Raw genomic sequence first — 14,262 nt, 5'->3', positions numbered from 1 at the left:
ACAGCAAGGTCAGCTCCCAGAGTGTGCACTGCAGTCGTTATGTTCAAACAGCAAGGGAGCAAAATGGATGGCATGTCCAAATATATTTGAAAAAGAGAGATTTTTAAAAAGTTAAATAGGGGCAACTGGGTGACTCAGGTAATTAAGCGTCCAACTCTTGATCTCAGCCCAGATCTTGATCTCACAGTCGTTGAGTTCAAGCCTGGTGTTGGGTTGGGCTCCATGCTGGGTACGCAGCCTACATAAAAAAAATAAATAAATAAAAATAAAAAAGTTAAATAGATTTCCTTACTGGGAGGCTTGTCAGGGTCTTTAAATTGATCATACCTGTGTCAGTCACTAAGACGAGACAGAGGATATTGAGCATTTCACAAACTGTTGAAATGTGAAGTATTTTAGAACATCTCGTGGGACTCATATGCCCTTGAACTACCTGAGAACCAGGTCTGAGCACTGGGTGCGAGCCTTGCCCCTGCTCACTGTGCACTCCCACAACCATCACCCCCCACTTATGTGAAATGAATGTGCCTTTCTTTTTATAACCAGGGGAGTCATGACACCCACTCTGGTTCTGGCATTCTACAACCGTGTATAAAACTCAAAAGGAAGAGGAGCAAAGGAATCAAAATCCAATCTCTTTTTCTTTTAAGATTTTATTTTATTTATTTGACAGAGATCACAAGTCGGCAGAGAGGCAGGCGAGGGGTGGGGGGCGGGAACAGGTTCCCTGCTGAGCAGAGAGCCCGATGCGGGGCTCAATCCCAGGACCCCGGGATCATGACCTTAGCCAAAAGCAGAGGCTTAACCCACTGAGCCACCCGGGTGCCCCGGAATCCAATCTCCTTGACAGGACAGTACTCACAACCCAACAAGATGAACCATTTGAAGGCTCCAACCCTATCTGTGTTGATTGGGATTCTTTTAGTGACAAGTGACCCCATCCAGATGCCTTACTTAGAAAAAAGGAGGTATTCAAGAGATATTGGGACATCTTATGGAAGTTGAGATCAGAAATCAATGTCGGGAAGTCACGAGAAGTCTGTTCTCTTCATTTTCTTTCTCTCCTCATTACACATTCTCTTTGTTCTTCTTTCCTGTTAGAGACAGGAAAGTCTTCCTTTGCTTTGCAGTCCTGGGCTGGAACATGGCAGAAAACACTTTAGTCCAGCCACCTGGTCCCAATAGTCCCAGAAAAGGAATCGCATTGATCCAGCTTCCTTTAGCTCTGACCCTTGGATCGATCACTATGGTGTGGATAACACCCATGTGGGGGAAATAGAATTCCCTGAATTATTGGAAGTTCTGGAATCATGAGGTGTCCGAGGGAAAAGGGACCCTGGAGAACAACTAGATGGATTTCCTGCTTCCACGGACGGCGTGTTTGAGCTTAAGAGAGAGCAAAGGACTTACTCAGAGACATGCATGACCTGGTGAGGACGAAGCCAGGCTCGTTCCATGCACAGAGGCGCAGCAACCCGAGTCCATGAAACAGGGGTCTCTGCGGTACTCACGTGTCCCCTGTCCCAGGCAGCTAGGACCGCCTGGCTTGGGCACACAGTCCCACTCCCTTCCTAGTGCATTTAGGAGGGTAGGTGGGACTCAGCTGTGTCTCTCTCTGCAGATGCATTCCTTACGGCTGCTCAGCCAGAACCAACCGTCTCAGATCTTCCTGAGCATGAGTGACAACTTCAGACCCGTGCAACCACTCAACAACCGCTGTATCCGCACCAACATCAACTTCAGTTTACAGGGGAAGGACTGTCCCAACAACCGAGCCCAGAAACTTCAGTATAGAGGTGGGTACACTGGCGCAGAGGGCAACGGGCCCCAGCCGGGGGCGGGGGGGGGGTGCCTCTTGTTAGGATCATGATCACAAATGACAGTGAGACCCCCACCGCCCCCCACCCCAACCTTCCATTTGTATGGTGCTTTCCTGCTGGTGAAACCTCAGTATCATTGGAGATAAGCAGAGATGGAGACAGACAGGCAGAGATGGGGCTGGGGGAGGGGTGCCAAACCTTCAAATGCCTTCCCATTCACAGCATTTAAAAAAAAAAAAAAAAAAAGGAAGGGAGGGAGGAAGGAAGCTTTATCGAAGCCCACATTAGGATTAGGACAGCTGCCTGGGTTACAGATTCTTCACAAGAAAGAAAGTACTCCCATGAAAGGATATTTGGCGTAGGGTTATATGCATTTTTCTGCATACATAGTTACAAATCATCACACTAAGGACATTGCAGAAAGTTGCAGACCTCTTCTAAAGCCTCTAGTATATTCAGCACCGTAAGACCCTAAACGGATGGGAGCCAGGGAGGTATGTTTCCTTTTTCTTCTTCTTTATGTTATTCTTTAAACTCCAGCTAGTTAACATACAGCGTGATATCCGCTTTAGGTGTACAACATAGTGACACAGCACTGCCGTGCGGTACCTGGTACTCAGCACAACGGGTGCACCGCTTCATCTCCACCGCCTGCTTCACCCACCCTCCCTTACATCGCGTGTTCTCTGTAGTTAGTCTGTTTCTTGGTTTGCCTCACTCTCTTTTTTTTTTTCCTTTACTCGTTTGTTTTATCACTTAAATTCCACATATACGTGAAATCGTGTGGTATTTGTCTTTCTCTGACTGACTTGTTTTGCTTAGCATAAGACAGCATTTTTATTGCCATTTTACCCAAGGGCCCAGGGAGGCTGATTTTCCAATGTTATCTGTTAGAACAGGACAGCAAGAAGCATTCAAGCTTTTAGCTATGGGCACAATGGACTCCCACTCCCTTTCTCCCAAAAGGGGAGCAAATACTTTGGATGCCGGGCCATTGGGATCCAATGAGGTAACACTTGTGAGCACATCTTCTTCCGGTGTTATGTCCCTAGAAGTGACAATTTTCCCTACTAAAGGAGACATTTAAAATGACTCCTGTCTCCTGTAACCCTCTTGTCCACACATAGCTCTCTCTCTTTTCCTATGCACGCTAAGTATCTCTTGATCATTCTGGTAAAATCTCAACATAGAAAGGAAGATGGAGGTAGAGCAGAGTCATGGAGATATCTTCAACAAGGAATCCACACATCTGAGCTCCTGGCCTGGTTCTGTCATTACCAAGCCATGTATACCCAGCCAAGTCATTTCCCCTCTGGACCTGGTTTCTTTCATGACGGTCTTTATACCGTCTACTTCATGACTCACAAGGAGCAAATGAGAGCCTGGATGGGGAAGCCCTTTGTAACAATAATGTGCCAACCAAATATGGGGGCTATGGATGTTACCAGACAGCTGCCCGTTGGTTCCCTACTTTATCTCTCCTGCTTCCCCTGCATCTCCTTCTTTCTTTTTTCTCTGTCAGACACATGCAAAGTGTCAAAACTATAATTGTCTGTTCCCTTCCTGCCAGAACTACCAGAAAAAGACGCCTTTCATTGAGCCTTCCCTTTTTTCAACATGTAGTTATGATGAGCCTAGCCAGGCACTTAGCTAAGTGATGGGAATATAGTGGGGATGAAGACAGATAGGGCCCCCTCCATGCAGAGGTCACAGTCTAGAGCAGGGGTAGCAGAATTTTTCTATAAGGGGCAATTGGTAAACACTTTGGGCTTTTGAGTCATATAGTCTCTGCTACATTTTTATGTTGTAGAGTGAAAGCAGCCATAGACAATATGAAAATGATTGGGTGTGGCCAGTCCCCAACAGCAGATCACAGGCTGTATTTGGTCTGTGGGCTGTCATCTGTCCCCTCATCTAAAGCACTGCCATCCACTGGAACTTTCTACAACTCTGGAAATGTTCTATATCTACATTGTTCAGTATATGGTCGTGACCACATGTGGCTATCAGACATTTGAAGAGTGGCTAGTAAGCAACACAACTAAATTTTTAGTTTTCATTTTAATTAATTTGAATTTATGGTAGCCACCTGTGACCAGTAACAACCCTATGGGATGGGTCGGGCCTAGAGGTTTATGAGGAAGCAGAGTGGGTGGTTGGGACACATACTCAGAATTTATAGAACAGTCCCGTCCCCTTTGGGACAGGCAGTGGTGTAGTATAGTGACTGAAGAATATTGGGAAATTGACCAAACCTAGCTTTAAACCTTCACTCTGCACTTGCCTGCTGCTTGCTGTGTCCTCCTAGGCAAGTAAGCCCCCTATACTTTGTGCGTATTAATTCAACTATGCCTTGTTTTGTGTTATTTGTGTGTGTGTTTTCCTTTCTCTCTCCTTCCAGTAAATGAATGGCTCCTCAAGTAGGGAACGAGACCAAGAAGAATCTCAAGAAGAAATACTACAACTTTGAATTGATGTAACCTAGAATGCCCCCCTCTTTCTTCTCTCTCCCTCTCTCCCTCAAGCCTCATTCACTCTTTGGATTGGCCCTTTCTTCATGAAAAGTATCTGCAAAACCATGGCAGAGGAACACATCTCTTCCACACACTCAGACACACACACACACACACAGGGGCACACATGCCAACATATCTACACATAGACAAACTCACGTGGCCTCCAGGATGGGAAGTCAAGTTTCAGAAAATACAGGCTCGTTCAAAAGAGGTATTAGAAGAAAACAACCAATTAACCTGATTACAATTTTGATATTGTTTTCCTGAACTAATAAATCTACCCAATGAGACTTTTCAGCCTTTGTACATACAAAATTCTTCCAAAAGAGAGAGAGGAGAAAACACAGCTCCGACAGCATCAAGCGGACTTTGTTCTTGGCATCAAGTTATCTCGGGTGGTGTCCTAGGATCCTCTGGTGACAGGTGAACCAGGATAAAGTTGGCCAAGGACACTTATTCTTCTGTTTACTCCCCCCAAAAAAATAAAAAGAAAAGGACAGACCTTGAAGAGATACACATTGTATATATATCACTGCAGACTATAAAGAAATGGAATTATTTCCCCCTCTTCGTCACATATCTGTAGTAGGATTTGCCAAGATCAGAATCGATCCATTCACTGTTTCTTGTTTTCCAAAGGTCATACATTGTGTTTGGTTATTGTTAACAGCTCAATAAATGTGTTTAACGAGTTAATTTCATTTTTCCACCTTTGGTCTGTTCTCCTTCCTTACAGGCGAAGCCCTGATTCCATTACAACTGCATTCTTTGATTTCACTTGTTCCTTCATCTACATGTTCTGTTCATTTGCAGCCAGTTTTGACTGAGTTTGTGGCAATCAGGAATGCATTTGCTAAGCAAGTATAACTTTTAATTCCACTCCATGGCTCGATCATTCATACAAGGTGAGCTTCCGCCTGAGACAGCAGGCGACAGATTTCTTGCGTTTCAAAACTGCCATTCCCCTCCCACCCCTGTGATGCTCCCTTGAAGGAATGCACTTTGCCTTGTAAATTCCTGGGAAGGGGGTGTCTTTTCTCTCCAGGTGCAGCCGGATCTCACAAAATACAAACGAATGCCTTTCTTTCCTTGTTTATAATGGTCACTCACTGTGTTTGGTTACTGTCAAGAAATCAATAAATGTGTTTAACAAGTTAGCCCATACCTGTGTCGTGGTTTTTTGAGGAGGAGGAGGCTCCCTGCCGAAGCCTCTGAGTCCTGCTGCGTCCACGAGCCGCGGTGCTGTGGCCGCTGGGGCTGCAGAGCCACGGGAACTGCCCGGCTGGCCGTTCCCAGAACCAGGTAATTAATACCCTGGTGAGAAAACACAGAGGCTCAGCTGCTGGAAGGGAAGATTTCGATGTTCGATCGGTGGCCAAATTAAAAATAAACTTCCATCTCTCCTTTCTGTCACGGTCCCCTGAAAGAGGGAAGCGTGCAGGCAGGCAGGGTCTGCGTGAACGGGAAACTTCAGACAAGTGACACATTAGTCATATTGATGATGGGGGGGAAAAAAAAGATCAAATAACCAAATGCTTCATATTTGAAATAATACACGTAATTGAAGTGTTTTCACTTTTTGCACCAACATGAGTTAGAGGATGGCCTTCGTCATGATGCTCTAGGAGCCAATTTCTGAGCAACTATATTTTTGCAGAACATCAGATCTGTCTGCAAAAGTTCAGGGTGGACAGGGGGCAGTCTTCCTCTGTGTGGCTTGCTGCTTTCTCCCCAAGACAGAATCTTCCTGAGCCTACAAGTCAGGCAGAGATGTAGTACAGTGGCTGAAGAATATTGGGAAATCAACCAAACCTAGCTTTAAACCTTCACTCTGCCACTTGCCTGCTGCTTGCTGTGTCCTCCTAGGCAAGTCACTTTATTTGCTGATCTGGGCACAGGGAGGCTAATCACTGCCCCCATGAGTTGTGAGGCTTAAATGCTACTTAGAGCAGTCAGCCCAACACCAGTGACTGTTCTGTATGTGGTGCCTATAGGTCACATGTGCGGCTCACGTGGGCAGGGTTTTGTGGACCATATCCTACCCCCCTCTCCAGGAAGGGTGTGGCATCAGTCAAAACAAATCCATCAATTAATATCAAAGGAGAGTAACGGATATCCAGTAGTCTGGGCATAGGTAAATGCCTGCGCATATTAGGGCACAGGGAAAGGAACCCCAGTGAGGAAAGCAGGCAGGGGCCGGGTGTCTAGGCTCTGTTCTGTTACTAGCATCCTCTGTGAGGCAAAATAACTCCCCTGGAGGGATGGGGGGATGGGGCCCTTATCTAGGAATAACTTGGCCACGACCACCTCCCATGGCCTCTCTACAGTCATTCCCTAACTCTCTCTCTCATTCAGGTCTCATTCAGGTCTCAGTCCAGGGAGAACAGAAGAAAACCCAGGCTGACCCCCCTGGGAGTGTGTCAGGGGAGTGACACCCCCTGGGAGCATGGCCAGAATTTCACTCTGGCCAAACAGAACTGGAAATGGAGTGAGCTAGCCAGTCTCTCACTTCCTGGGCCGATCCTGAACATGTCTTCTCCCCATCCCCTGCGTCGCCCAAACTATAAAATGGAAATCGGGGCACTTTGCCCTCAAACCATGTGGGTAGTATAGATTTACCAGATTTATACCACGCTAAAAAAAAAAAAAAAAAAAAAAAAAACATAGAAATTTTATATGTATCAAAAAGTTCCTGAGAGTTGACCCAGTAAAGCCATTAAGGAAGGAAAGTCCATTTCTCCATGTGACATTCAGAAAGGGGATGAACACAGTGCCGGCTTGGCCCTCAAAGTAGCAGGCTGACATGGGCATCCTGTCCACCTACAATGAGCAGGGATGTGCATGCCGTGCCTCAGTTCCCTCCTCAGCAAAACGGGAGGGGAAGTAAATATACACAGAAGAGAACGCCGGGCAAATTGCACGAGAAAAAGGGAGGACATGGCGTGGCGATCCCCCATGCCCGCCTCGGGGACACACAGCGTGGTTTCTAACACCATTTAGAGCAGGTTCTCACGTCCCTTGGTAGCTGTTTGGTTTCCATGGTAACGCCAGGACGACCACCACTCGCCACACTAGACAGGCCAGAAAGTGAGTGACGTGGAGTTTGGGCAGGAGTGCAGGCCTCCATCCAGCTGGTACTCGTCCAGCTTCGGCTGAAGGGCCCAGCTGACAATCATTGAACACCATGGGCCTAAGTACACCCCCAGTGTGAGCCCCTACCTTGCTGGACGCCCCCCTCCCCACTCCAGAGCACTCCTAGACCCTGAGAGTAACAGTTTTCCTTTTCCAGACAGCCTGAAAATGGGACACACAGGGGCAGAGGCTCACATGGACATCACTCACCAGCTGACATGAGGGAACCTACAAAAACACACCGATAATGGTTTGCACGGGTTCTGTGGGCCAAGCCCCGGGTTCAGCAACTTGCAAATATCATCTCGCTTCACGCACAGAGACCCACGAGCTAATCATCATGGCTGCCTCACGTTATAAAAGCAGGAACCGTCCTTCTGAAGACCGGGGGACATGCTCAGGGTCGCATAGCTCCTAACGGCAAAGCCAGACCCAGCTCTGTTAGGCCAGTGGCTCTGAAGAGTGTGGCTCTGTCAGCATCACTGGGAAACTGGAGAGAAATGTGCATTCTTAGACGGGGCTCTGGGGTGGGGCCCAGCCGTGTGTGTTTTTACAGGAGTCCTCCTGCTGATTCTGGTGCTGGCTCAAGTGTGCTCGTTCCTACTCCCCCCTACTCTAGAGGCTCCCAAACATTGCTACACATTAGACTCCCCTGGGATGTTTTAAAAACCCCAGAGCCCAGGCTGTGTTGCATACCACTGAAGTCAGAATGTCGGGGTGACAGCCAACTGTCTGTGTTTTGAGAAAAATCCCTGGAGGATTCCAATGTGCAGCGACATTGGGAACCACATCCCTGTCTGAAGGGCCTGCTCGGGGAAGGGCTCACCTTGTCAGGTGGGTCCACGGGAGCCCAGAGGTCAGCCTTACCTAATGGACTTCTGTTTTCAAAATCACGTCCCAATCTCTATGCATAGTCCCTGTTTTGGATGGTCTGAGAATGTCTCCTTGCCCCAGGTCTTAGTTAACGGGTCTGATGTTTGAATAACAAATCTCCCTGTTTTTCATAAAAGAAATATCAGGACTTAAAATAAGGGCTTTCTGGACATTGGGAAGGGTATGTGCCATGGTGAGTGCTGTGAAGTGTGTAAACCTGGCAATTCACAGACCTGTACCCCTAGGGCTTATAATAATACATTATATGTTTATTAAAAAAATTAAATTAAAAAAAATAAAATAAAATAAGGGCTTGACACCAACCCTCCAGAACCCACCCCAGGTCACCAGTCCTGATGACTCCGATTATAGGTAATATTTTCAAGACTTCAGACCACAGTGAACAAATGAAAACAAGTGGTGAGACAGGAGACCAGATGTTCAGCGAGATAAGCTGGATGCATAATGAAGTCATAGGCAAATTACAGCGCTGTTGGTTCTGATGTCATGGTGTCTTTTCCCATGCAGCGCTCCCTCCCTGCACCCCGGCAGGCCCGTGACAAGCCCCGGTCCTGGCCATAATCATCTCAACCCACACTTACACTCACATCCACCCAGCAGGTCCTCCTGCCTCCAGTCTGCACACAAGCTAACCACCCCAGGCCAAGATGCACCAAAGCAAATATCCAGACTGCTTTCAGATCAGGGGCATACGAGTCCACCCTGGATAAAGATTGTGGGAAGTTTAGGATAAATGGGGTGCAGTGGGAGGAGCAGATAATCTAAGACACTTTCCAGGAGACACACCAAAACACAAAGCTAAGTAGATAATCCAATGGGGTAGCACTCTAAAACTAATTTGATAAAGAAACAGATTCCAGGAATGATGCAAAAGGACAGGATCCGTATGCCATACCCGGACCCCAGGCTAGAAAGCAGAAGCCGGGAAGTAGACTCGGCTGCCCCTCAGAAAGAGTCTGCCATGGGCCAGGGTGGGGAGGAAGACACTGAGCATCTTGTCACATTCCCAGCCTGCTTTAGGATCGGTGAACCAAAAGCTCCAACTGGAGCCTATCTCCAAGATGCAACCTTCCAACAGTCCTCACTCATTTTCAGGTTAAAGGTTCAAATTCCTTAGCAAAGCAGGCAAAGCCCTCCCTTAATGGATTCTCAACAGATGCCTGCAAATTCCTTCCTCACCCTCCCAGCCTCCATCTGGGTCATCCCTTGGCTTGGAATGCTCTTTCTGGTTCTTCCTCACCTGCTGAAATGCACACCTTTCAAGAAACCCAGCTCAAATGCCACCCCACCGTGGTATCCCCTGTCTCCCCAAGGAAAACTGTTTTATCCTTGCCCTGAGCTCACATTACTTACTGATTTTTAAAAAATATTTAATTAATTTATTTATGTGAAAGAGAGAGAGAGTGCATGCCAGAGCAGGGGGAGGGGAGAGGAAGAGGGAAAGACTCTCAGACGCCTCGTCAAGCATGAACCCTGAAGCAGGGCTCAATCTCATGACCTGAGCCCAAACCAACAGTCAGTTTCTTAACTAACTGAGCCACCCAGGCACCCCCACACAGCCTATTGATTTTATCTCTGATTATCCTTTACTACATTCTACTATAGAGCAGAAATATAGATTTCTATATAGCAGGAATATAAATGCAGAAATTGATGTGTGTTACAGAGATAGAACTCCATGTGGTTCCCTCTTTTCCTGTCTGCCTACGCCAGGCAGACACTCTCTAACATCACTCCTTCATTCATCTTTCCATCTCTCCTTCCTATGCACAGAAAGAAAAAAAAGTTTAGATCCTATCATAATTCTTTGTAAATAGAAGGTCCTCAAAAAAGGTGATTGTTTGATATGTAGAATTTTCCTATGAGAGGCAGGATAATATGTGATGCTTTTCAGTTCAGGGCAGCTGAGTTCCTCCTCTGTGCTAGGAACACACTGAGCGTGGTCCCAGGTTCTTTCACGTATACTTTCCATATATTCTTTTTCTTTTATTTGGTGCCATAGAGGTTCTACCATGTAGTTCATGGCTTTGTTCCGTAGATAAACGAGTTAATCAGAGATGTAAATTTGGCCTAGATCACACTGTTGTTGAGCAGTGCTAGCAAAGAGGGATCCCAGACAAGCATCAAGTGAACCTGCTCTCGGCTGGTCTAGAATGGAAGGGATCTTCCCATGGAGACCACTGTCATTTTTCTTTATATGGCACCCATGGCACAGAGCCAGCTAATGGCTCCCATCCCCTGGTTCAAGCAGAGTCTCTGATTACGAGGCCAGGCCATTGAGAACCATTCTCGATGTCGGCTGCCCATCAGAGACATCTGGGAGTAACTTATAAAGGTGCCAAGCGTGGGTGGTTCTAAAAGTGCCTATGTCAGCCGAGACATAGACCTGCCACGCTATACCAAGGCATTTGCCAAACAGTCCCAAATACAGGCTCTAGGCTGCCTGCCCCTGGAAGAGCTACTCCAAAAGAGTGAATGAATAGAGACTGGGTGAAAGAAAAGCAGGACCCCTTTGGACACCCGGGATACGGGGTTCTGACATCACTCCCGTGAGCTGTACTCACAAGATCTTGGAGTTGACAAGGATACTCAATCCTCACACCCTGTCAGCCACCGGACCTCAGGGCTCACATGCAGTGGGAATTTGAAGGATAACGAATGCTTAACTTCAGGCAAGAGTTAAGAGGATGAAACTAAAACCATACTGTTACCACTCCCCAGTGGTCCACTGAACTCTCGACACCCCAGCGAGCGAGTGGCAGCAGGCCCCCGTCACCAGACAATGAGATGTCTGTCTCCCCGATGGAAGGTGCCTCATGAGTGAAATGGAAATAATCATCTCTTTTCTCATCTCCTACAAGTTGTGAAAACAAAACCAGAGAAGGGGTGAGAAAAAGCTTGGGAAACGTGTCAACCAAGTGTCAGGCAATGCTAATCGAGGGATGCAAATGTTTCTGTTGCTGTGAAGAGAAGCATGCTGCTGGAAAACATGTGCAGCCAAGGGCCCGGATGGCCGCTGATGCAACAGCCACTGAGAGCCAGGCACGGGTCCAGTCCTCAGAAACACCTAGGACAGAAGCGGAGAAGAGGTTCTTGAATATTTTGGGATACACCACCCAGATGCCAACATAATTCAGAAATGAACACTTGAGCTGCTTCTGAAGAAGCACTTTGAAGAACTGGGAATGGGGGGTTAGAAAGGAAAGACCACTTGGGGAACTGAAGGAGGGAGAAGTTGATTTCAGTAGAGGCTTCTGGGAGAGAAGGCTCCCTGAGGAGGGGATGTCTGAGCTGACAAGTCTCCAAGTGTGTCTGGTCAAACAGAGAAGGAGCAGCATTCCAGAAAGGCAGGAGCTTGAAGGAATAGGTTGGATGTGTTCCAAAGCTGAGAAATGGGCTGGAGTGGGACAGAGTCCCCCAAGGTCACCTATAGGTGTCAGTCAAATCTTACCTGCGAGAGTTTTGCTGGGTTCCTTCAGAGCCAAGGCCTGACACAACACTTGCTGAGTCACTTCATTGGCTGGACACTGAGGTCTTAGCACCAACTACACAGCTGGCTCTGGACAGAGCACAGTGGGGGAAACAGGAGGATAACTATGGTTGTTACCCTCAAAAGTTTAAAATCTAATTGTGAGAAACAGCAAATGAATGTGGAACTCTTATCATCTCTGTGACTTAGGAATATTTTTACACTCAGAAGATAATCATTCTTGAAATTGTCAGATAGGCAAGGTGGCCAAATGAGGTTGTACAGTCTGTACACTGCACAAAAGTGCTCAGCTGAAAGGGTGACAGGGGACATCTTTTTGCAATTCAGTAGCTTAGAGGGAATGAATGCTTTCTTGTAATTCACACAAAGGCAATGCTTGTGATAGCTGAAGCCCGGAAAGACAGCAACTTTAAGAGTGATAGGAGACTCCAAAATGAAGAACAACATCTTGATTGAAAAGCTCAGTGTGAAACTTTAGTGAAGGAAGAGGGATTTGAATTAGGCCTGCCAGGTGGCAGGATTGGCATAGGTGGGAGGTATGGTATTCTAGATAAGCAGAACAGCTGGGACTAAGATCTGGGGCTAGAACAAGCCTGGCAGGTGCTCTCAGCATGATGAAACGTCACTGGCTTAGTACAGACCAGATGAAAATGGACGAAGGAAAAATCAGCTGGGTTTGGTATCAGGAAGCCAGGGTGGTTGGCAGTGTGCAAACCTGAAGGAGCAGGTGCTCCTGGGCCCGGCTAGAGTGTTTAAATCTGAGCTCTGCAGTTCACTCGCTGGTGACCCTGACATTTACCTTGTGCCTCGGAGTTTAGTATTTCTCATCCCAAAAAAAAGAGGGCACTCTTCTGAAATAAAATGGGAAGAGAGCTATCTACTTCATTGGGTTGTAGAGAAAGTCTTAATGTAAGAAGCAATAAGAAGCCATTCCATGAGCAGGAATATGACCAGAAGGGGGAAAAGTTATGAGTCACCTGGCAGCTCTGAGGAAGGGCACCTCCTCTAGAGAGAAGACAGTCCTATGGGATCTGGAATAATACAACAGAGCCATAGAACTGGGGGACTTCAGCAGGAAGGAAGAAGGCGACTTCAGATTCCTATGTGTCAGGGAGGAATATGCTGAAAGGCTCGCTCCTCTGAAGCTTCTTCCTGCTTCAGAGTCCTAGACTTCTTGGGTCCTCAGACTCCCAGGGTTAAAGGGAGAGCCCAGTAACTCAGCCACCTTGCCCAGGAAGAAACCAGCCACTGGGGTCCAGGAGATGTTGGGAGACCCTAAACAAGTGGGGATCAAAGACGAGACGCCAGGTAGGAAACAGTGGAGGGAGAGACCAATAGTGATACCTAGAGAGACCAGTGATGAACACAGACTATGGGCTCTGTGGGCATGGGTCCAGTGCAATGTTGCAAAACTGCCGTAAAGGAGGAACTGTGGTTACGACTCCATTTTACAGAAGGGAAACCAGAGGTGCCGAGAAGCCAAGCTCCTCACTCAACCAGTAAGTAGCCGAGGAGAGAGCCTGGCCCTGCAGGAACCCTTGCATCTCACCTCTCTGTCGTGGTGCCTCACAGAAAATGTCAGAAAAGCACAGCATAGCTGAATTAGAATAGGTAACCACTACATACCCCCAAAGAACTGAGAACAGAGACGCAAACAAGTATATGGGCACGCAGCTCACAGCAGCACTATTCACAATAGCCAAGAGGCATATACGGCCCAATTCCCCAGCAGTGGATGAATGGATAAACAACAGGTGGTATATCCATATAATGAAAGAATGAAACATTATTCCTTTGTAAAAAGTAATGAAGTACTGATCCACCCTACTACAACAGGGAAACTTGAAAACATTATGCTAAGGGAAGGAAGCCAGACACAAAAGGCTATGTATTTCATTTAGATGCAATACCCAGATTAAGTAAATCCATAGAGACAAAACACAGATTGGTGGCTACCAGGGACTTGGGGAAGAGGGCAGAGGAAATAGGGAGCAACAGCTCAACAGGTACAGGACTTTCTTTAGGGGTGATCAAAGGTTTTGAACGAGATAGAGGAGTGGTTGTGCAATATTGTGAATGTGCCAAATGCCACTGAAGTGTTCACTTTAAAATGGTTCAGTGGTGCGCTCAGTGGTTTAAGCGCAGTGCGCAGAGTGGCTCAGTGGTTTAAGCGTCTGCCTTTGGTTCAGGTCATGATCCTGGGGTCCTGGGTTGGAGCCGTACATCGGGCTCCCTGCTCAGCGGGGAGTCAGTTTCTCCTTCTCCCTCTGTGAGCTCTCTCGCTTTCACTCTTTCTCTTGCAAATAAATAAATAAAATCTTTTTTAAAAAATGGTTCATGTTAAGTGATATCGGTTTCACTTCAAATTCAGAGGAAGGTGGGGTGGTGGAAAGGAGGAGGAGGAAGAGGA

The 14,262-nt window shown here is 47.0% G+C and overlaps 1 protein-coding gene across 1 annotated transcript in view; it reads left to right on the top strand.

Annotated features, from left to right (window-relative positions):
• Positions 1–5,037, top strand: part of CA10 (carbonic anhydrase 10) — a 511,943-nt gene extending 506,906 nt beyond the window's left edge. The window contains exons 8-9 of the mRNA XM_059149151.1: positions 1,622–1,796; positions 4,222–5,037. Coding sequence (XP_059005134.1) covers positions 1,622–1,796; positions 4,222–4,244 — 198 coding nt within the window. The 3' untranslated portion in view covers positions 4,245–5,037. The remainder of the gene's footprint in view (positions 1–1,621; positions 1,797–4,221) is intronic.
• The last annotated feature ends 9,225 nt before the right edge of the window (positions 5,038–14,262 follow it).

Source organism: Mustela lutreola, chromosome 15 (assembly GCF_030435805.1).
Source record: "Mustela lutreola isolate mMusLut2 chromosome 15, mMusLut2.pri, whole genome shotgun sequence".
Classification (NCBI taxonomy): Eukaryota; Metazoa; Chordata; class Mammalia; order Carnivora; family Mustelidae; genus Mustela; species Mustela lutreola.
Note: the sequence above shows the minus strand (reverse complement) of the source record. Positions and strands in the feature narration are given on the sequence as shown.